General features: G+C 39.4%; 1 protein-coding gene across 1 annotated transcript in view; it reads right to left on the reverse strand.

Annotated features, from left to right (window-relative positions):
• LOC145393387 (adenylate cyclase type 8-like) overlaps positions 1-23,608 on the reverse strand; it is a 261,593-nt gene that overhangs the window by 9,828 nt on the left and 228,157 nt on the right. Inside the window, exons 25-27 of the mRNA XM_080267483.1 lie at positions 23,456-23,570; positions 20,780-20,925; positions 16,801-17,002 (exon numbers count right to left, since the gene is read on the reverse strand). Coding sequence (XP_080123609.1) covers positions 16,801-17,002; positions 20,780-20,925; positions 23,456-23,570 — 463 coding nt within the window. The remainder of the gene's footprint in view (positions 1-16,800; positions 17,003-20,779; positions 20,926-23,455; positions 23,571-23,608) is intronic.

A 23,608-nucleotide genomic window follows, 5' to 3' on the forward strand; every position in this document is an offset into this window, starting at 1 on the left:
TATCTCTCTCTTTTTTTGCTATCATACACCTTCTATTAAACTACTCCTTTTTCCTGTTTTCTTTCCCTCTTACTCTTGGTATAAATTTTTCCACTCCCAAATTATAGAGGTCTAGAAAGATATCCCATTTCCTCTGTATCTCTCTTGTTTCTCTTAATTTTTTCCAATCCGCATTTTTAAAACATTTTCTTAATCCTGTAAAATTTGTTTTCCCAAATTTGTATCTTCCCTGTCTATGAAACTCGTCTCTTGGCTCGACGTTCCCTATCATCATCTGGAACTCAATGACCACATGATCACTTTTTCCTGTAGGACAGAAATATTTCAATGATTCTATTACATTGGGTTCTTTGGTAAACAGTAAATCTAACCTTGCTGGTATGTCCTCACCTCGGAACCGTGTCTCTTCTTTGACCCATTGTGTCATCACATTATTCATTATTATATTTAACAATATAGTGCCCCATGAATCCTCGCTGCCTCCTGAGTCCCATTCCTCCCAGTTCACCTTTTCACAGTTAAAGTCACCCACCAAAATAAAATTGTTGCTTTTCTCAATTATTGTGTGTGTGTGTGTGTGTGTGTGTGTATTTACCTATTTGTAGTATACAGGAATTGAGCGATGCTCGTGTTGTCCTGTCTCCATATCCACATTTATCTAGTCTACCTTTACACACATGAATGTTTTTCTCCTGCACCACCTTTTCGTCTAAGTCGTTCCAAATACTTATGTATTTACCCAATATACCTAATTGTGATACACACAAAATGCTATGCTTGTGGGTTCCCATCGCTGTATCTCAGTAAGTCAAATTTAGCTTTAAACTCATTTAAGTTTTTAGACTGGATGATCTCGTTGTCCAGGCTATTCCATAAGTCTATACTTCTGTAAGGAAAGCTATATTTCCTGATATCCTTCAAGCTGCTTGACTTTTTCAATTTCATTCCATGTCCTCTTGTTGCTCTCTTATCCCATAAAAACAGATCTTCTCGATCAATTTTATCTACTCCCATCATGGTCCTAAACACTGCAATCATGTCTCCCCTCTTTCTCCTTTCCTCTAAGGAAGGCAAATCCAGCTTTTCCAGCCTCTCTCTGTATGACAGATCTGCCAGACTGGGGATCATCTTGGTTGCTGTTCTTTGTATTCTCTCAATCTTGTTTATATCTTTGAGTGGGAACCACACTACCACCGCATATTCTAACCTGGGGTGGATCATGGCCACTATCAATTATTTCATCATCTCCTCATCCATATAATGAAATGCTACTCTTATGTTAGTCAAGAGTTTATAAGTCTCTCTAACTATCTTGTTAATGTGTTTTTCATGTGACAAACTATCTTGGACCAGCACTCTCAAATCTTTCTCTTCTCTCATTTCTGTGATTAATACATTACCCAACACATAGTTCAGTGATGGCCTCCTTGTACTTTTACCCATTTCCAATATTTTACATTTCTTTACATTAAATTTCATTTCCCATGTCCGGCTCAAATCGTGTGTGTGTGTGTGTGTTCTTACCTTACCTAATTGTATCTTTACAGGAATGAGTCAAGCTCGTACTGTCCCGTGTCTTAAACCATATTTATTGTACATATCCTTAAATTTGTGAATTGTTTTGGCGCACACTAATTCATTCGGTAATGCATTCCATTGATCAATTGCTCTGTTTGGGAAACTGAATTTCCTTACGTCTTTATCACCTCTCTTCTTATGCAGTTTTTTGCAGTGTCCTCTTGCTGATGCTTCTCCATATGTTAAGTAATCATTTATGTCTATTTTCTCCTTCCCTGATATGCACTTATATAGCATTATCATGTCACCTCTTTTCCTTCTCTCCTGTAGTGTTGGTAGATTCAGTTTATTTAGTCGTTCTTCGTAGCTTAGGTCCCTTAAGCTTGGTATCCATCTTGTAGCGGCCCTTTGAACTTTTTCAATCTTGTCTATGTGTTTTTTGAGATGAGGACTCCAGACTACTGATGCATATTCCAGGGTTGGTCTAATGAATGATGTTATTATCCTTCTTAGCATGTCTTCATTTATGTATGTGAATGCTATTCTCATATTTGCAAGCAGTATATACATGTTCCGTACCTTCTCGCTGATGTGGTCCGCCGGAGATAGTCTGTTATTGATAATCACACCTAGGTCCTTCTCTCTTTTTGATGTGTATAGGGTTTTATTTCCTAACTTATAATCCCAATCAGGTCTTTTTCGACTTTTACCAAACTTGATTACATGACACTTGTCCACACTGAATTCCATTTGCCATGTATTACTCCATTCATGAAGTTTATTTAATTCTTCTTGTAGCTCTTTACAAGAGTCTGTGTTAGTAATTCTCCTTTGTATTTTTGCATCATCTGCAAACATATTCAGATACCTCTCATTTCCAGTATTACTGTTTATATCATTTATATACACTAAAAACATGATTGGTGCCAGCACTGAACCCTGTGGTACTCCACTAGTCACTTCTTTCCATGATGAGTAGTTTCCGCTTAGTACTGTTCTCATTTCTCTTTTTATGAGAAAATATTGCATCCAACAAAACAGTTTGCCTCGAATTCCTCCTTGATGGTACAGTTTCCATAAAAGTCTTTGGTGTGGTACTGTGTCAAACGCTTTCTTGAAATCTAAATAGATACTGTACTGTCCACCCATCCTTCTCTTTCCTGCATTGTGTATGTTACTCTGTCATAGTAGCTCAACAGATTAGTAACACATGATTTTCCTTTTCTGAAACCAAACTGTCTTTCTGCTATCATACTGTGTTCTTCTAGATGATTTACCCAAGCTTTTCTTATAAGTTTTTCTAATACCTTGCTTACAACACTGGTCAGTGATACTGGTTGGTAGCTGAGTGGATTTTGTCTATTTCCTTTCTTGAATAAGGGGACAATATTTGCTTTTTTCCAAATATCAGGTAGTTTACCTTGACTCAAGGATTTCTTGAAAATTTAAAATAATAGTTTACTTAACTCCTTTGCACATTCTCGTAGTACCCAACATGAAATTTCATCAGGACCACTTGCTTTTCCTCTGTCTAATTTACTTAACTCCTCCTGTATTACTTTTTCTGCTATTTGTATATCTGGTAGTATGTGTGGACATGCGTGTTCCACATAGTCCCTCTCAAAATTTTTTTCTTCTATAAAAACTAATTGGAAATTCTTATTTTGTGCTTCACAAATATCATTCTCTTGCGTATAAGTGATTCCCTCGTCCGTAATGGATTGTATTATATCTTTTACTTTGGTTTTGCTTCTGATGTAGCTGTAAAACAGCTTTGGTTGATCACTACTTTTATTTATTATATCCTCCTCAAACTGTTTTTAGGCTTCCCTCCTTATTCTTGTATAATCGTTTCTTGCCTGTTTGTAATTGTTATACGCTCTTTCACTATTGCGTCTTCTGTATCTATTCCACGACAAATCTCTTCTTTCTTTTGATTTTTTACATTCTGTATTGAACCATTTCTGTATTTTCTTATCTGCTTCTTTGTGCTGTGGGATGTACTTCTGGACTCCTATTTCATAAAATTTAAAGAATTTTTTATATACAGCATTTAAATCTTGTCCTCTAAGCTCATTTTCCCAATCAACTTCTAAGAAATACTTCTTTAGGTCTTGATAATTTCCCTTTTTATAGTTTAGGCTCTTTTTGTAACTTTCATTGCTGTTAACTATGTCATATGCTATCCTGAAGTTGTAATTTAGTACTGCATGATCGCTTTTGCCGAGTGGAGGGTGATATATTAAACTGTCAATATCATTTTCTTGCCTAGGAAATATTAGATCTAGCACTGAAGGTACATCGGGTCCTCTTTCTCTGGTGGTTTCCCTCACATGTTGCGTTAGGAAAAACTCTTGCACGAGATCCAGGAGCTTTTGGTCTCAAGAGCTTTCTTGGCTAATTATATCTAGAGTATTCCAATTTATATTTGTATTAAAATCTCCAGTTAGTATAATTCTTTCCGATTTCTCTTCCATTTTATGTAGTAATGATCTTAAACTCTGAATTGTACTCTCTGCCAGGTCCTCATATTCGTCTCTTTCCTATGTGTTTGATATGGGTGGCATGTACAAATTGGCTACAATTACTTTCCCTTCAGACGTGTTCATCTCTACTCCAATCAGTTCTACTTGTGATGGTATATCTAGTTTTATTTCATTGACTTTTAAATTTTTCTTTGTTAATATTATAATTCCTCCTCCTTTTTTAAAATTTCTGTCTCTTCTCCATACATTGTATTCCTCTAAGTTTAGTATGTCACTGGATATCCTTGGTGTTAATTTTGTTTCAGTTAGGCATATTATTTGAGGTTCATTTTCTCTGACATAATCATTCATCTCTAGTAATTTAGATACCATTCCATCCACATTTGAGTACATCAACTTTATCATCTTGTTTATATACTTGTCATGACATGGTTCTACTACCTTCCTCCTTTTTATTCCCTCCTGTTTGTGTACCACTTTCATACCTGCAATCCTATTACTTTGTAAAAAAATTTCTTCTTCTCCTCTTCTGATCTTCCCTCATTTTTTGTTTTTGCTTCCTCCCTTTTCTCTTTCAGTAATTCCAGTTCCTCTTGTGTTAGGCATCTTTTTATCCATACATTTTTGAACTCCTCTTTTTCCATAAGTTTCTTTGTATTTTTTAGTATCTCTTCCACAGTGTTTACACTCTGGAAAGTCACCTTTAGAGGTCTTGTCTTGCTTTTCTCATATTTCCCTAACCTTTTGTGTTCCTCTATGTCTTTACTACAGATTTCCTCTGATACTTCTTTCAGTATGCTCATTACATTTGCCATCTCCTTATTGTCTCTTGTGATCTTGTTTTTTACTTCTTCCTCTTCTATACCAGTGATTACTATAGATTTGTTTACATCTGCTGAATCTCTGACTAACTTTGGATTGTTTTGGATTATTCTTTTCACTTCCTGTTTAATGCTTTTTTCCTCCACCCTTGTTTCTAAGTCTTTCTTTACTTTCACCATTTCAGCATACATGGTTTCCACATCATTGTTGTAGCTTTGCACAGCTTCATTCACCTGTGTTATCTTCTCCTCAATATCACTGCTCTGGTCTATCAGACTGCTTACTTGCCTAACTGTCTCTGTATCATTTTTGAACTCTTCCATAACACTCTTGTGATTGACAACTGTACTTGCCATTTCACTCAGTTTCTTCTTAAGTGTACTCAATTCCACTGTTAGTTCACTGATGGTTGTATCTTTCTTGTTGGCCTCCCTTCCTAGTTTTTCTATTTCTTCCTCTTGCAAGTGCATCTGCTTCTTTATTTCATCAATTTCATTTTTGAAAGCCATTTCTAATTTGTGTACATGTTCAACCAGTCTATTGTGAGTCTCCACTTCAACCAGTTCTTGGTAGAAATCATCATTTTGCTTTTTACCTTTATCCCTTTTCTTTTCCAAATTTGCTTTACTAAAGTATGTGTCCATTTTGCAATACTAAAAGCACAGAGTACATGTACTTACATTCCCCGTGCTGCTGTAGTCTAAACAAACCTCAGCTGACTAAGTGCATTTTTTCACCTCTCGGTTCTCTTTTCTGTTTGAACAAGCCTTGTTTAAACTTCTTATTATTTTTTTTCTTTTAATAATGAAAAATCATTTAGTCTAACCTGGTACAGAGCTTGACTCATATAAAGATACTTATTTAGGTAATGCCACTGGCCGTGCTGGCTCGGTACGGAGCGCCAACGTCGAACGTCTGCTATCTATGACTCCCACTGTGTGTGTGTGTAATTCACCGGTTCACCGGTTCGGTCAGGATCACTTGATGGTCGTGATCGTCAGCTTTTACCCTCCCGGAAGGGAGCTGAGAGCTCATATAGTCCGATCTAAGGGCAAGGCTGTGACCTTCACACACGCACACACCCGTCCCCTTGCTCAAGGGGGACAGTAACCACCCACTTCGTCAGTGAAACTTTTCGCAACCTGAGTGAGGCGCGAACTCCCGTCCACCAGTTGGCAAGCGGGAACGTTACCACTGCACCAGCGAGCGGTGTGTGTGTGTGTGTGTGTGTGTGTGTGTGTGTGTGTGTGTGTGTGTGTGTGTGTGTGTGTGTTTTCTTATCTAATTGTTCTTACCTAATTGTATCTTTACAGGAATGAGTCAAGCTTGTACTGTCCCGTGTCTTAAACCATATTTATTGTACATATCCTTAAATTTGTGAATTGTTTTGGCACACACTATTTCATTCGGTAGTGCATTCCATTGCTCAATTGCTCTGTTTGGGAAACTGAATTTCCTTACGTCTTTATCACCTTTCTTCTTATGCAGTTTTTTGCAGTGTCCTCTTGCTGATGCTTCTCCATATGTTAAGTAGTCATTTATGTCTATTTTCTCCTTCCCTGATATGCACTTATATAGCATTATCATGTCACCTCTTTTCTTTCTCTCCTGTAGTGTTGGTAGATTCAGTTTATTTAGTCGTTCTTCGTAGCTTAGGTCCCTTAAGCTTGGTATCCATCTTGTAGCGGCCCTTTGAACTTTTTCAATCTTGTCTATGTGTTTTTTGAGATGAGGACTCCAGACTACTGATGCATATTCCAGGGTTGGTCTAATGAATGATGTTATTATCCTTCTTAGCATGTCTTCATTTATGTATGTGAATGCTATTCTCATATTTGCAAGCAGTGTATACATGTTTCGTACCTGGTTAGTACTTGGATGGGTGACCGCCTGGGAACACCAGATGCTGTTGGCATCCCTACGTCAAGTGGGGTTGGTGGAGGATTAGTGCCCCTCCCTGTAAAACAATTAACTCTAAGTCCTTGGCCACCCTGTCTGGGATACATGGCGTCTGGCAATGAATGAATGAATGAATGAATGTATACATGTTCCGTACCTTCTCGCTGATGTGGTCAGCCGGAGATAGTCTGTTATTAATAATCACACCTAGGTCTTTCTCTCTTTCTGATGTGTATAGGGTTTTACTTCCTAACTTATAATCCCAATCAGGTCTTTTTCCACTTTTACCAAACTTGATTACATGACACTTGTCCACATTAAATTCCATTTGCCATGTACTACTCCATTCATGAAGTTTATTTAATTCTTCTTGTAGCTCTTTACAAGAGTCTGTGTTAGTAATTCTCCTTTCTATTTTTGCATTATCTGCAAGCATATTCAGATAGTTCTCATTTCCAGTGTTACTGTTTATATCATTTATATACACTAAAAGCATGATTGGTGCCAGCACTGAACCCTGCGGTACTCCACTAGGCACTTCTTTCCATGATGAGTAGTTTCCTCTTAGTACTGTTCTCATTTCTCTTTTTATGAGAAAGTCTTGCATCCAACAAAACAGTTTGCCTTGAATTCCTCCTTGATGGTACAGTTTCCATAAAAGTCTTTGGTGTGGTACTGTGGCAAAAGCTTTCTTGAAATCTAAATAGATACTGTCCACCCATCCTTCCCTTTCCTGTATTGTGTTTGTTACTCTGTCATAGTAGCTCAACTGATTAGTAACACATGATTTTCCTTTTCTGAAACCAAACTGTCTTTCTGTTATCATACTGTGTTCTTCTAGATGATTTACCCAAGCTTTTCTTATAAGCTTTTCTAATACCTTGCTTACAACACTGGTCAGTGATACTGGTCGGTAGTCGAGTGGATTTTGTCTATTTCCTTTCTTGAATAAGGGGACAATATTTGCTTTTTTTCCAAATATCAGGTAGTTTACCATGACTCAAGGATTTCTTGAAAATTAAAAATAACGGTTTACTTAACTCCTTTGCACATTCTCGTAATACCCAACATGAAATTTCATCAGGACCACTTGCTTTTCCTCTGTCTAATCTACTTAACTCCTCCTGTATCACTTTTTCTGCTATTTTTATATCTGGTAGTATGTGTGGACATGCGTGTTCCACATAGACCCTCTCAAAATTTTTTTCTTCTGTAAAAACTAATTGGAAATTCTTATTTAGTGCTTCACAAATATCTTTCTCTTGTGTATAAGTGATTCCCTCGTCCGTAATGGATTGTATTATATCTTTTACTTTGTTTTGCTTCTGATATAACTGTAAAACAGCTTTGGTTGATCACTACTTTTATTTACTATATCCTCCTCAAACTGTTTTTGGGCTTCCCTCCTTATTCTTGTATAGTCGTTTCTTGCCTGTTTGTAATTATTATACGCCCTTTCACTATTGTGTCTTCTGTATCTATTCCACAACAAATCTCTTCTTTCTTCTGATTTTTTACATTCTGTATTGAACCATTTCTGTATTTTCTTATCTGCTTCTTTGTGCTGTGGGATGTACTTCTGGACTCCTATTTCATAAAATTCACAGAATTTTTTATATACAGCAATTAAATCTTGTCCTCTAAGCTCATTTTCCCAATCAACTTCTAAGAAATACTTCTTTAGGTCTTGATAATTTCCATTTTTATAGTTTAGGCTCTTTTTGTAACTGTCATTGCTGTTTACTATGTCATATGCTATCCTGAAGTTATAATTTAGTACTGCATGATCACTTTTGCCGAGTGGAGGGTGATATATTAAACTGTCAATATCATTTTCTTGCCTAGTAAATATTAGATCTAGCACTGAAGGTACATCGGGTCCTCTTTTTCTGGTGGTTTCCCTCACATGTTCCGTTAGGAAAAACTCTTGCACGAGATCCAGGAGCTTTTGGTCCCAACAGCATTCTTTGCTAATTATATCTAGAGTATTCCAATTTATATTTGTATTGAAGTCCCCAGTTAGTATCATTCTTTCCGATTTCTCTTCCATTTTATGTAGTAATGATCTTATACTCTGAATTGTGCTCTCTGCCAGGTCTTCATATTCGTCTCTTTCCCATGTGTTTGATCTGGGTGGCATGTACAAATTGGCTACACTTACTTTACCTTCAGATGTGTTGATCTTTACTGCAATCAGTTCTACTTGTGATGGTATATCTAGTTTTATTTCATTGACTTTTAGATTTTTCTTAGTTAATATTATAATTCCTCCTCCTTTTTTTAAATTTCTGTCTCTTCTTCATATATTGTATTCCTCTAAGTTTAGTATGTCATTGGATATCCTTGGTGTTAATTTCGTTTCAGTTAGGCATATTATTTGTGGTTCATTTTCTCTGACATAATCATTCATCTCTAGTAATTTAGATACCATTCCATCCACATTTGAGTACATCAACTTTATCATCTTGTTTATATACTTGTCATGACATGGTTCTACTACCTTCCTCCTTTTTCTTCCATCCTGTTTGTGTACCACTTTCGTACCTGCAATCCTATTACTTTGTAAAAAAAATTCTTCTTCTCCTCTTCTGATCTTCCCTCATTTTTTGTTTTTGCTTCCTCCCTTTTCTCTCTCAGTAATTCCAGTTCCTCTTGTGTTAGGCATCTTTTTATCCATACATTTTTTAACTCCACTTTTTCCATAAGATTCTTTGCATTTTTTGTATCTCTTCCACAGTGTTTACACTCTGAAAAGTCACCTTTAGAGGTCTTGTCTTGCTTTTCTTGTATTTCCCTAACCTTTTGTGTTCCTCTGTCTTTACTACAGATTTCCTCTGATACTTCTTTCAGTAAGCTCATTACATTTGCCATCTCCTTTTTGTCTCTTGTGATCTTGTTTTTTACTTCTTCCTCTTCTATACCAGTGATTACTATAGATTTGTTTATATCTACTGAATCTCTGACTAACTTTGGATTGTTTTGGATTATTCTTTTCACTTCCTTTTTAATGCTTTTTTCCTCCACCCTTGCTTCTAAGTCTTTCTTTACTTTCACCATTTCAGCATACGTGGTTTCTACATCATTTTTGTTGCTTTGCACAGCTTCATTCACCTGTGTTATCTTCTCCTCAATATCACTGCTCTGGTCCATAAGACTGCTTGCTTGCCTAATTGTCTCTGTGTCATTTTGGAACTCTTCCATAACACTCTCGTGATTGACTACTGTACTTGCCATTTCACTCACTTTCTTCCTAAGCGTACTCAATTCCACTGTTAGTTCACTGATGGTTGTGTCTTTCTTATTGGCCTCCCTTCCTAGTTTTTCTATTTCTTCCTTTTGCAAGTGCATTTGCTTCTTTATTTCATCAATTTCATTTTTGAAAGCCATTTCTAGTTTGTGTACACGTTCAACCAGTCTATTGTGAGTCTCCACTTCAACCAGTTCTTGGTAGAAATCATCATTTTGCTTTTTACTTTTATCCCTTTTCTTTTCCAAATTTGCTTTACCAAAGTATGTATCCATTTTGCAATACTAAAAGAACAGAGTATGTACTTACAGAGTATGTACTTACAGAGTATGTACACTTTCCCCAGTGTTGCTGTAGTCTAAACAAATCTCAGCTGACTCAGCGCAGTTTTTCCTCTTGGTTCTTTTTTCTGTTTGAACAAGTCTTGTTTAAACTTATTATTTTTTTTCCTTTTAATAATGAAAAATCATTTAGTCTAACCTGGTACAGAGCTTGACTCATACAAAGATACTAATTTAGGTAATGCCACTGGCCGTGTTGGTTCGGTACGGAGCGCCGATGTCGGACGTCTGCCTCGGTTGACTCCCTGTGTGTGTGTGTGTGTCTGTGTGTGTGTGTGTGTGTGTGTTCGCATTATATCTCATGAATGGCATGAGCTATCAACATGAAACCTTCAGGGTATCAAGATATGGCAAAAATCTTGGCCGAGTTCGAAAATGGGCACTAGGGGTCAAGGTCACCAAAATGGCTGCCAAAGGTCAACTAGTTTTAATCGTCCACCTTTAGCACCATTATATCACATGAAGAAGTTGAGCTATCTGCATGAAACCTTCAGGGTGTCAAGATATGGCCAAAATCTTGGATGAGTTTGAAAATGGGGACTTGGAGTCAAGGTCAAGGTCAACAAAATGGCTGCCACAGGTCAACCAGGTTTTTCTGCCTGCCTTTAGCACCATTATATCTCATGAATGGCCTGAGCTATCAACTTGAAACCTTCAGGGTATCAAGATATGTCCAAAATCTCGGACAAGTTTGAAAATGGGCACTCAGGGTCAAGGTCACTAAAATGGCTGCCTGAGGTCAATTAGTTTTTATCGTCCGTCTTTAGCACCATTATACTGTATCTCATGAACAGCTTGAGGTATCAACGTGATACCTTCGGGATATCAAGATACAGCCAAAATCTCGGACGAGTTCGAAAATGAGCACTCGTGGTCATGGTCAAGGGCACCAAAATGGCTGTCAAAGGTCAGCTAGTTTTTATCATCTGCCTTTAGCACCATTATATCTCATTATGAAACCTTTATGGTATCAAGATATGGCTTAAGTCTTGGACTTGGCCAACAGCATATTCTGGTGGGCAATTAGCATTCAGCTCCCGAATGCCTTTCTTTCATTATCATTATTATTATTATTATTAATATTATTATATTACCATTATTATGAACAGCTATGGCTGCTATACAGCAGGACATTGTGGATGCCATGTATGATGACACCCATAATTATATGAGTGTTTATGAGTAAAAAGAGAATGCATCCTTGTACTTTTGGCCACCACCCAGCTGGAGCAGATAAAGGTGAGCAAGTACAAGAAAAATTTGTAATATTCCTTAGTCACTCTTCTACCATGCAGTATTTGTACCATACCTTTGAAGTACTGGAGGCTCTCCATTTACAGGACTGATATATCACAATAAACTATAGCACCATGCATACGTAGGTGTGAAGAGTGTTTCACAGACACCATAGTAAGTTGGCTAGTAACTTGCTTCAAGCAAACCCAGCCTGGACCATGCTCAGAATGGTGAAGCTTGTTTCAATAATTCAAGCATAAGGGCTAGCCCCATGTATATTTATCAAGCATAATGGAGCAAAAATACCTCACTCTCCTAGGCTTGTGTATACTGATTGTCTTGTCCCAGATGGTAAGTGCTGGCTTTTGACTGTTTCTCTGTCAGGTGCAAAAACTGACCAAACAGTCCACTACTGTATACATGCCTTTACTGTTAACATTTGGTCTGTCAGCAACAAGTCTTAAAAATATACCTTATTTTCCTAGCCCCTGGGGGTAGTTTTTTTTTTTTCAAGAATACTCTCCCAGTATCCCTGCTTGTCGTACAAGGCGACTAAAAAGGGCGGCGGAGGGTTAGTGCCCCTTCCTGGAAAACAACTAACTAAAAAGACAAACAAGAAGCCTCGGACAAGGACTGACCAAACGATGACGACCAAGGACCGGACAAAGGACATGGTAATTGGAACATGGAATGTAAGAGGTGCGAATGATGAGGTGAGAGAGAGAGAGATTGTCCAGGTGCTTGAGGGTGCGAAAGTTGATGTATGTGGAGTAACTGAAACTAAATGGAGAGGTGAGAGTGTGAGAGATTGGGAGTATGGATGGGGTATATGTGCAGGAGTAGGTGAGAATGAGAGGGCAAAAGAAGGAGTGTGTATAGTTGTGAGTAAAAGATGGAAGAAGAACATAAGAGAGTATGGATCAGTTGGGTCAAGGATTGTGTGGGTAAGATTGAAAGTTGGAATACAAATGTGGGCGATTGTGTGCATGTATGCACCAATGCAAGATCGTGGAAGCAGAGTGAGAGAAGAATTCTGGACAAATGTGGAAGTGTGCATGGAAAAGTTTGGAAGGAATGAGAGAGTGTTTTTGGTCAGTGATATGAATGGTAAAGTAGGGACTGTGAAGGTGGATGGAATAGTTGGTAAGTGGGGTGTGCCTGCTGAGATAGATGAGAATGGCAGTGCGTTAGTGGACATTTGTGCTGGGAGGGGGTTGGTGATAGCCAATATCCTCTTCAAGCACAAAATGATCCACAGGTATATATGGCGAGTGATGAGAAGGATGGGTGGTAAACTGAATGAAAGGAAGGCAATGATTGATTATGTGTGTGTGGATGAAAGGATGTGAAGATGTGTAATGGATGCAAGAGCTTATTGAGGAGTGGACTTTCTGACCACTACTTGGTGGTGGCCAGAATCAAGATACAAATAAGATGGAGTAATAGAAGAAGGGAGGGATGGGAAGAAAGTATTTGCAAGCAGTGGAAAGGTTACAAGAGGATGAGAAAAAGGCAGAATATAAGAGAGAAGTGGAGGAGCGATTAGGCAAATATGAATTGGAGCAAAGAGGGGACATGGAAGGTGTGTGCAGGATATTCATAGAAGAAATATGTGCAGTATGTGATGTGGTGTGTGGGATGAAGAGATGACGGAGGGGGGTGCAAGGAACAGCGTGGTGGAATGAAGAGGTGAGACAGGCTGTGGCACAAAAGAAGAAAGCATACAATGAATGGATGAGAAATAGGGACGTGCAAGAAGTTGAGAGGCGGAAGAGAGAGTTATATGTAGAAAGAAAGAAAGAGGTAAAACGATTAGTAAGAGAGAATAAGAAGAGAGTGGATGAGGAATTTGGAAGGAATCTGAGTGTAAAGTGGAGGGACTGTAAGAAAATGTTCTGGAAAGAGGTGAAAAGAGTAAAACAGGGTGGAAGTGAAGTTAGCAGGGGAGTGAAAGATAAAAATGGTAGCTTACTAGTGGAGAAGGGAGAAAAAGTGAGCAGATGGAGAGAACACTTTAAGGAATTGTTGAACATAGAGGATGGAAGTGATGCGAGTATAAGTGGCTGGGGAATGGCTGGGAGAAGGAGGGAGGTGAGAAGACAGGTAAAAATCAGTAGGATAGAAGCTGTGGAAGCAATGAAGAAAGTTAAGTTGGGGAAAGCCCCAGGAATTGATGAAGTGTGTGGTGAAATGTTGAAGCATGGGGGAGAGATAGTAGTAGAATGGATGTGGAAGATGTGCAGATTGGCCTGGGAGGAAGGTAGAGTTCTGGAGGATTGGAAGTCAGGTATAATTATTCCCTTGTACAATGGAAAAGGGGAAAAAGAAGTGTGTGGTAATCATAGGGGTATTTGTCTTCTTAGTATAATAGGAAAAGTGTATGGTAGGATACTTATTGACAGCGTTAGAGAAAGAACAGAGGAATTAGTTGGAGAAGAACAGGGAGGCTTTAGGAAGGGAAGAGGTTGTGTAGATCAGATATTCATTCTTAGATCTTTAGTGGAAAAGTTTCTAGAGAAGGGAAAGAAGTTGTATGTGGCTTTCATGGATTTGGAGAATGCATATGACAGGGTGGATAGACAAGGATTGTGGAATGTATTAAGAATATATGGAGTAGATGGGAAGTTGTTGAATGCTGTGAAGAGTATGTATGATGGTGCTAAGGCTGCAGTGCGTGTGGATGGTGAACTGAGTGAATTTTTCTCTTTGAAGGTTGGGTTGAAACAGGGATGTGTCATGTCTCCATGGTTGTTCAATCTGTACATGGATGGGGTAATAAAAGAGGTACAAGGTAGGGTAGTGGATGTTGGAGTGGTCCTGGTGAGAGAGGGTAGTGTTTGGAAACTCCCTGTACTGTTGTTTGCAGATGATACTGTGTTGTTGAGTGAAGACGAAGGGGAGCTGCAAGGCTTGGTGGATGAGTTTGGGAGAGTGTGTAAGAAACGGAATCTAAAGGTGAATGTAGGGAAGAGTAAAGTGATGATCTTTGAGACAGCTGAAGTCAGTGAATGTACAGCGAGGCTGGATGGTGAGGAATTGGAAAATGTGAGTACGTTTAAGTACTTGGGTAGTGTGATGAGTAAGGATGGAGGTTTGGGGGGTGACGTGCTTGAAAGGGTACAGAAGGGAAGAAAGGTTGCTGGTTCTTTGAAAGCAGTGATAAGAAACAGGGAAGTGAGCATGGAAGTGAAAAAGTTACTACATGACAGTATTGTGATACCAACTCTAATGTATGGAAGTGAAGCTTGGATGTTGGTGGAAGGACACAAGTCAAGAGTGAGAGCAGTGGAAATGAGTTATTTAAGAGGAGCCTGTGGAGTCACATGGAGAGACAGGCTGACGAATGAGGATATAAAGGAGCGTTGTGGTGTGGATGTGGATGTGATAGGAAGCGTTATGAGGAATACACTGAGGTGGTTTGGCCATGTGGAGAGGATGGAGGGTGAAAGACTGACGAAGAGAGTGTATGTGAGTTAGGTGGAGGGGGGGAGAGGGAGGTGGAGGCCGAGGATGAGATGGAGGGATGGGGTGGAGAGGTATATGAGAGAGGGGGGTGTGAGTTGGGAGCAGGGCAGTGAAATGGCGGGGGACAGGGCGACGTGGAGGTGATTTGTTTATGGCCACCCCGAACAGGATTAAGGCGTCTGGCAATAGATAGATGGATAGATTTTCCTCATTACAGAAGAGTCCCAATAATATACATAAAAAATACAAATGTCACACAATAATTTGCTTATTATGCTACAGTTTTCACCAACATGAGTTATCTAAAAAATAGGTATTCAACTCCCATAACGTTGGAGTTGTCATTTTACTGAATATTTGGGGCTACATCAATAGTTTCAACACCCATCTGCATTCTTGGATACACTGAAAAGCTTTCAAGACAATGAAGAAAGAGCAACATAACTAAATCACTTTGTCCTGATTACAAAGGTTTCAACATGCTTACATGTGCTGGGCTTGATCACCTAATGGTGGCTCTTCATGCTGCTCAATCTCTGGCAGCTTCCCTATTCAATCTCTTATCCCTGAGGTCACACCCTATGACCTTATCCCAGGTCATTTTTGGCCTGCATCTCACAACCCTACCCTTGATGTTCATACTTCTCACTTTCCACACTCAACTGTCATTCTTCATCCTCTCCCAATGTCCAAACCATCTCGATCTACCCCTCCTCCTCACAACATCAATACTCGCCAGTCTCATTCTCCCTCTCAACTCTTCAATTTTAAACCTAGCCCCCCCCCCCATCATTCAAAGACATACTACACATCTAATCACCATTTTTGTATGTTTGAGCCTACAAACATCTTCTTCCTTTATTGCCCACGTCTCACTAGCATACAGAATTACATTCCTAACACATGGCGCATACCAAGATCCCATAGCACAGACAGAGAGCCCTCTCAATGTCAGAAGAGGCAACAGCTTCCTGAACTTCTTCCAACCACTTCTCACTCTAACCACAGTGCTAGCTCCAGCTCCACTTCTGGCACATAACAAGTCCTCCTATAAGAAAACTCTTCCACACACTCAAGAGACTCACCAGCAAGATCAATCCTTTCATGCCTGATAATCTCTACATGCTCGCCCCAACACATCACACACAAAAATCAGTGTCATCTTGTAGTCTACCTCTAATACCACTACAGGTCTTATGCATACACTTACCACAAATACTGCACAAGATGGAGTTACTTCTCACACCCTTGTGGCAAACTGCAAATAGCCACTCTCCCTCTGCTTTGACATACCACCACCAGCCCTGGATATCACCACTTTTGTTTTATCCACATTAACTCTCAAACCCTTGTGCCCCATTCCACCTTTCCATTTCCTAAATCTTTCCTCTGCCTCCCTTACAATCTCTGCAATCAACATCAAGTCATCAGCATACATCATCTCCCATGGGAGTCCATTTTTTATGTCGCATGAGAGAACTTCAAGCACCATGACAAACGACAAGGGGCTCAAGACTGGTCCCTGATGCACGGCAACATTCACAGAAAACTCATCACTCAAATCTCCATTCACTCTCATCTGGGTGTGAGCACCCACATACACAGCCATAACCACTCTAACCGGTCACTCCTTGATCCCAAGCTTTCTCATTCCCCGCTTCACCACCTCCCAAGGGACTCTGTCAAAGGGTTTCTCAAAATCAACAAAAATCATACTATTACAGTAATATCCTAAGACCTGGCTGGGCCTTAGAGATGGATAAAATGTGGTTAAGTTTAGACTTACTTCTCTTAATGGTTTGTTTCTTGCGGGCCTGGACCATGCCATACACCACCTCTGCCAGAGAGTTATATGTGGAAGGTTGTCGACTGAAGGGTAGTGTGCGTGAGGCTTTACGTCCCAGAACAAAATACGTGTCCATTTCCCCTTTGCCTTTCACTGTTATCTTTCCACGATATTGCAGCCGGAACCCTCGAAAATTAAGGATCTGAAAGACACCTTCAGATTATATATGACCGCAACAAAAGAATTCAGTCAAGAAAAAATGCATACATTTTGAAAATTATGGTTTCAGTTATACACTACTGTACAACAGTACTGTATCCAGTGGTACATGGGGATACCCATCATTCACTCACTTGATGATGTGCTGCCTACTTCTTCATGTCTCATTATTTTTCTGTGTCCATTCTCCTGTCTTCCTATTTCTCCCATCCTTCCTGTCACTGTTTATTACTCTTCCTTTCACTTGGGTGGCTCCACACCGAGTGGCAAACCTAATGGTTTCCCATAACCCTTGAAACCATTAACAACACTGGGTGGTAACCATATAACCAAAGAACATGGTGATGTGGAGCCTAGTATGGTGCCTCTATTAATCCCCATCACACTCATCGCCTCGTATGAGGTGATATGCAAGCCACCCTTGGCCACGCTGATCGTCTCATATAAGGTTATGGGTCTCCGTATTATAATTTCAAGCACGAGGAAGCATCAGTGGTTTCCATCGGAATGTTGAGTCTCCCTCTATGCCATCAGAGCAACTGCCAAGCCCGGCCACACCACAGTTGCCAAATACCACATATTTAGTAGTTCAGCTCTCATTTGTGGCCCAGCAATGGCGGACTTAACCTCCCATGGTGCTGGTGACTTACTGCTGCCCTCACATATACCCAAGAGGAGTAAATTACAAAAAGACGAGGGTGATGAAGAGTTTGAGCTCAGAAACACTTAATCTGCTGACAAAAAATCAACTTAAAAAAAAAAAAAAAAAAAAAAAAAAAAAGTCCAAAACAATGACTCATTGAAGGTAACCAGGTTGATAAGAATTAGTGTGGCAGGGGTTAACAGGGTGGAGACACAAATGTGGCATCCATCCAGGAACCAGACCTCCATACTAGTCCTTGCGCCTTGCTGTGGTGAAGTGCTGTCAGCCACATAGGAGCATCGATTCACTGCACAGGATGGCCCAGCTGGGGTGGTTGCTTGCCTGTGATTGATGGGTCTGCTTGATCAGACAGACTGGGATAGCACAACAACAACAACAACAACAGCAGTACTGTACAGTATCACCAGATACAGTATGTGCCAAGTTAATTACATGTATAATAACTCTTTCAATGCACATGTAGATTTCAGGGCAGGTAATAAAAAATGTTATGGTGCAAGTAAAATATGTGAAATATATACATGTTACTGAAATGTCGTTTCCAAGACATAGGACTTAGGCTGATGAAATTTACAGGGTTGGATCGCACTGAAGCTTTGGTGTTGGGTCCTCTGGCTCATCTGAAAGTGATTTCGGTGAACTGCAAATGGAAGTTGCCCTTCTGCAGTTCACCAACCTCCTTTCAGAAGATAGGGAGGAAGCTGAGAGACATTTATACTCGTATAGTGATCTCTTGGTTCTAGTGCACTTGGTTATAGCAGTTTTCGTTATCACTGTGACACGAAAATCTGCACTCCTGCTGTTATAGCACATTTTCACCTAAAAAACATCGTTGTTATTTGTGTGAGCTGGTTTCTGCTGACAATGACGGTGCAGGGTCTGTGGTTTCCGATGACTCTAAGGGATTCAAAAATGAGGCCTACTTGAGGTAGCCTCAGAACCCCTTACTTCAAGCCCATCTCAGATCTCTCTACGGTATGTGTTTCTTCATTAGTGTGCCCTTTTCATCACTTTCTAATAACCCATCCATGCTTATGTATTTCTGTTACTTAACATAACAGTTTGTATGTATGTACAGTACTGTATTTAGTGAATTTAAATTGTCATGAAAGGAAAAATTTGGTCTTGCACTTGGGGTGCCTGGTACCAATTAGGATAAATTCCATAGGTTCTGTGCTTTCGTTATCGCAAATTTTTTTTTATCATGTGCCATATACCAATTATGAACGATAAACAAGGGATCACTGCGTTACCAGTGCTCAGTTATACTGATGCCACCTTGTAAAGACTTCCTTCTTAGGCACCTGAAATTTTGTTCCAAAGGGAATCAAACAGTCAAAGGCCAAATAATAATATCAATCATGTAAATGGCGTGTGCAAGATATTCACAGAAGAAATCTGTGCAGTATGTGACATGGTGTTTGGGGTGAAGAGAAGATCAAAGGGGATGCAAGGAACAGCATGATGGAATGACGAGGTGAGACAAGCTGTGGCGGAAAAGAAGAAAACATACAGTGAGTAGATGGGAAGCAGAGGTATGAGGGAAGTTGAGAGATGGAAGAGAGTTATATAGAGAGAGGAAGAAAGAGGTCAAAAGATTAGTAAGAGAGAGATGAAAGTGGATGAGGAATTTGGAAGGAATTTGAGTGTAAAGTGGAGGGAATGTATGAAAATGTTCTGGAAGGAAGTACAGAGAGTCAGACAGGGCGATAAAGAAGTTAGTAAGGGAGTGAAAGAAAAAATGGTAGACTGATAGCAGAGAAGGAATAAGAAGTGAGCAGATGGAGAGAAAACTATATGGAACTGTAAAACATAGAGAATGAAAGTAATGTGAGTAAAGGTGGCTGGAGAAAGACTGGGAGAAGGAGGGAGGTGAGACAGGGGGAAGAGATCAGCAGGATGGAAGTAGTGGAAGCAATGAAGGTCAAAATGGGGAAAACCCCAGGAACTGATGGAGTGTGTGGTGAAATGATAAAGCATGGGGGAGAGATGATTGTAGAATGGATAAGGAAGATGTGCAGACTGGCCTGGGAGGAAGGTAGAGTCCCAGAGGATTGGAAGTCAGGTATAATTATTCCCCTGTACAAAAGAAATGGGGGAAAAAAAATCATGTGATAATCATAGGGACATTTGTTTTCTTAGTTTAATAGGAAAAGTATATGGTAGGATACCTACCGACAGGGGAATAACAGGTGAATTAGTTGGAGATGAATGGGGAGGTTTCAGGACAGGAAGGGACTGTGTAAATCGGATATTCATCCTTAGGCCTTGAGTGGAAAAGTTTCTAGAGAAGGGAAAGAAGCTGCATGCATCCTTCATGGATATGAAGAAGGCATATGACAGTGGACAGACAAGGAATGTGGAAAATATTATGAATATATGGAGTAAGTGGGAAGTTGTTGAATGCCATGATGAGTATGTATAAGGATGCTAAGGCTGCAGTACATGTGGATAATGAACTGAGTTTTTCTATCTGAATGTTGGAATGAAACAGGGATGTATCATGTCTCCATGGTTGTTTAATCTGTTTATGGATGGGGTTATGAAAGAGATACAAGGTAGGGGTGTGGATGTTGGAGCAGCCTAATGAGACAGGGCAGTGTCTGGAACCTCCCTGTACTCTTGTTTGCAGATGATACTGTGTTGTTAAGCCAAGATGAAGGGGAACTGCAAAGCTTGGTAAATGAGTTTGGTAGAGTGTGTAAAAAATGGAATCTAAAGATGAATGTAGAGAAGAGTAAAGTTAGGGTCTTTGAGAAAATAAAGTCACTGAAAGCACAGTGAGGCTGGATGATGAGGAAATGGAAAATAAGAGTGCATTTAAGTACTTGGGTAGTGTGATGTAAGAATGGATGTTTGGAGGATGAAGTGCTTTAAAGGGTACAATAAGGAAGAAAAGTTGCTGGTTCCTTGAAAGCAGTGATAAGAAATAGGGAAGTAACTATGGAAGTAAAGAAGTAACTGCATGATGTACTGTGATACAAACTCTTACATACAGATGTGAATCTTGGACCTTGTTAAAGGGACACAAGTCAAGAGTCAGAGCAGTGGAAATGCGGTGCTTAAAGTGAGATCTGACAAAAGCACATGCCTCACCTGTGCAGAGTCACGGGGTATCTGGATGGTATCATTGGCTCCGGTGGAATCCATTCGAGAGGCCTCATTGACTGTGTTACCCCAAACATCAAACACTGGCTTTTTTGCTCCAATGACACCTCCTACCAGTGGCCCATGGCTGATACCTAATTGAAATGATCTATTATATAGTACATCCATTGAAAACACTCAATATAATAACTGCTTACTGTTTAAATCAGTGTAATACTATATTACACCTTTGACTAGGTGACCCTTTTATCATTACTTGGGAGATAACAGAGGTGTTAGCCAGACTGCAGATAGGGCGATACTTTAAGATTAATTATTTGCCAAACGGATGTGGCCTTTCCATATTTTCTATTGAAATGAGTCTTTCACAGGTTACTTGTTATTATTCCTGGATTACCACAGCTACTGGGGATTTCCATAAACTTACCTATGAAAGATATATATGAGGATTTAGAATGCATACAGATTCTGCTGACGTCTGCCAGTAGCCGGCCATATTTAACGTTCCAGAAGTGCATTTTTAAATCTAAAAGCTGGCTGTCAAATGCTAGTGAGGTTAGGTTGGATTAGGTTTGGTTTGGTTATGCTAGGTTTGGTTAAATTATTAAGTTTCCCATTGCTCTGACATGGGATACACTTGCGTGTCCAGAGTAATGGTTCATAAACAATGTGGCCAAAATCGACTGAACATGGCCAGTCAGAGACACAGTCAGTAAACTCAGCCTGGCTGCTTCCTTAAATACCCTAAAAAAGCTATATATTGTTGTTTTCTAATCACTTCTTGCACTCACAGTGGATCAGTTAACTATCTATGTTGCTTATCTACCAAAATTGCTTACACTGGGATTGTGAATTTGTTATAATGCAGGTGGAATCACTGCACCCATTTGGTAAATAATTACCACTTTAAGAAAAAGGAAAGGCAGAGGAAAGTAGCAAAGTAGGCAAATATGTACATGTATGCATGTGTGAACAATAAACTCTCAATTATCCGCCGTCACAATATCTGGCCCAATGCAATATCTGGCGCTGCTGGCTTGACTCTATTAATACAATACCTGGCAAAATTATGTAATGTCCAGCACCAAAAGAGGGCATAACCAGCAGTTCTATGCAATATCTGGCATTGAGGTGTATCAACCGGCTCATAATCAGCAGCCAACTGGCATTGTATTATTGTATTACTGTATTGTATCATTATTTTATTGTATTTTATGCTTAGTCTTCATCTTTTACTCATGGGAAAGCTTTTAGGATAGAGGGTTGAGACGGATAATAACACAATATCCGGCTTGATGCTGAATGTTGAGATGATGCAATACTGTATCTGGCATTTTATGTTATTCAGCATAGGGTCTGGCTAAATTACAACGGATAACCGAGACTTTATTGTATCTGCATGAAAGGGACAGATGAGTGGTTGGGTCAGTAAGGGAGATGAGGTTGCATGATAATTGAGATTTATTTATCCTCAACTCATGACCAAAAATAAGCACAGAATGGTTATGACATGTATCACAAACTTTAAAATTATTGCATTAATACTATGTGATACCAGATTACCTGTAATGATACTCTATCCAAAGGATTTATGTTTTTTCATAGTATCCTCGGCATCACATCTGCATGTGGAACTCCTTGGCCCTCTCCCACCCCTCTTTCCTTCTACAATCACACCCTCAACTCCTCTACCCTGCACTTCATAGGCCCTGGTCATCTTCAGGCAGCTCATTTCTCTTCAGTCATTAATGCTTTGTATCCATGTGTTACTTCTTTAGGAGCTCACATCAGACACAAAGGAGAATTTGAACATCCTGCAATGTGTTGAAGGTGGAAGCCTATCCAAGTATATTGTACAGTACAGTATTGTAGAGTAAATTTTTAACTTCCAATTCCAAATATTATCATATTATCCCTACTTCAATCATATATGTACAGTTTAAGCTTACTTTATCTTAGCTTCATATGCACTGAATTAGCCTCCCAAATGCCTGGTTCCATGTTGATGTGTATAAAAACAAAATAAATTTTTTGCTTGTTTCAGAATGATAAAGGTGAAGGAAGAATAGACAACACTATATCATCCACTAACTTAATTTACTGCTGCCAGCTTCTTCCTTCATCTTGATCATTCTTTTTCTGTGTTTGCACTCCTCTCCTCTTACTTCTTCCAGCTTTCCTGTAACTTTTTATTACTCTTCTTTCCTTTTCAGGTGGCTGTTCACCGAATGACATGCCTAGTGGTTTCTTGTACATCTGGAAACTATTTACAATGCTGCGTGGTAGCCATGTAGCCAACCCATATGTGTTCCTTATGTGTCAACAAGTGGTTTGGCATAAGGTTAGTGTCCCTCCCTGTAAAACAACTAACTCAAAGATAAACGGCCATCCCTTATAGGATTATGGCATCTGGCTATAGACAGACAGATCTCTAAAAAAAAATCACTGCAGGACAGGTATTTTAAATGCTTATGTTGCTTGCTTAATTGGTTAATTAAAATGTCAGCTTTTATCTCTTTAAAACTCCTGTCTAATACTAACTACTATAAAACTCCTATCATGCCACAACCATTGAAAGCATCAACTATATTAACACAATGAGTACATGATTCAGAACTCACAAACAATGAGAAAACAGATACACGGTGTTGGTGTATTACATACCCACTCTAAGTCTGAAGTTGTTAAATGAATGTTTGTTAACATCCTCCAGTCTTGCCTTCATCTCCAGTGCAAAGTCCACCAGTGCACAAAGATGGGCATGACTGTCCTCTGCATCCTGAAATATTGATTACAATATTATTCTCATATTTGCCA

The sequence above is a fragment of the Coenobita brevimanus genome, chromosome 24 (assembly GCF_032717465.1).
Source record: "Coenobita brevimanus isolate Jiangsu-jjx chromosome 24, ASM3271746v2, whole genome shotgun sequence".
NCBI classification, from domain to species: domain Eukaryota; kingdom Metazoa; phylum Arthropoda; class Malacostraca; order Decapoda; family Coenobitidae; genus Coenobita; species Coenobita brevimanus.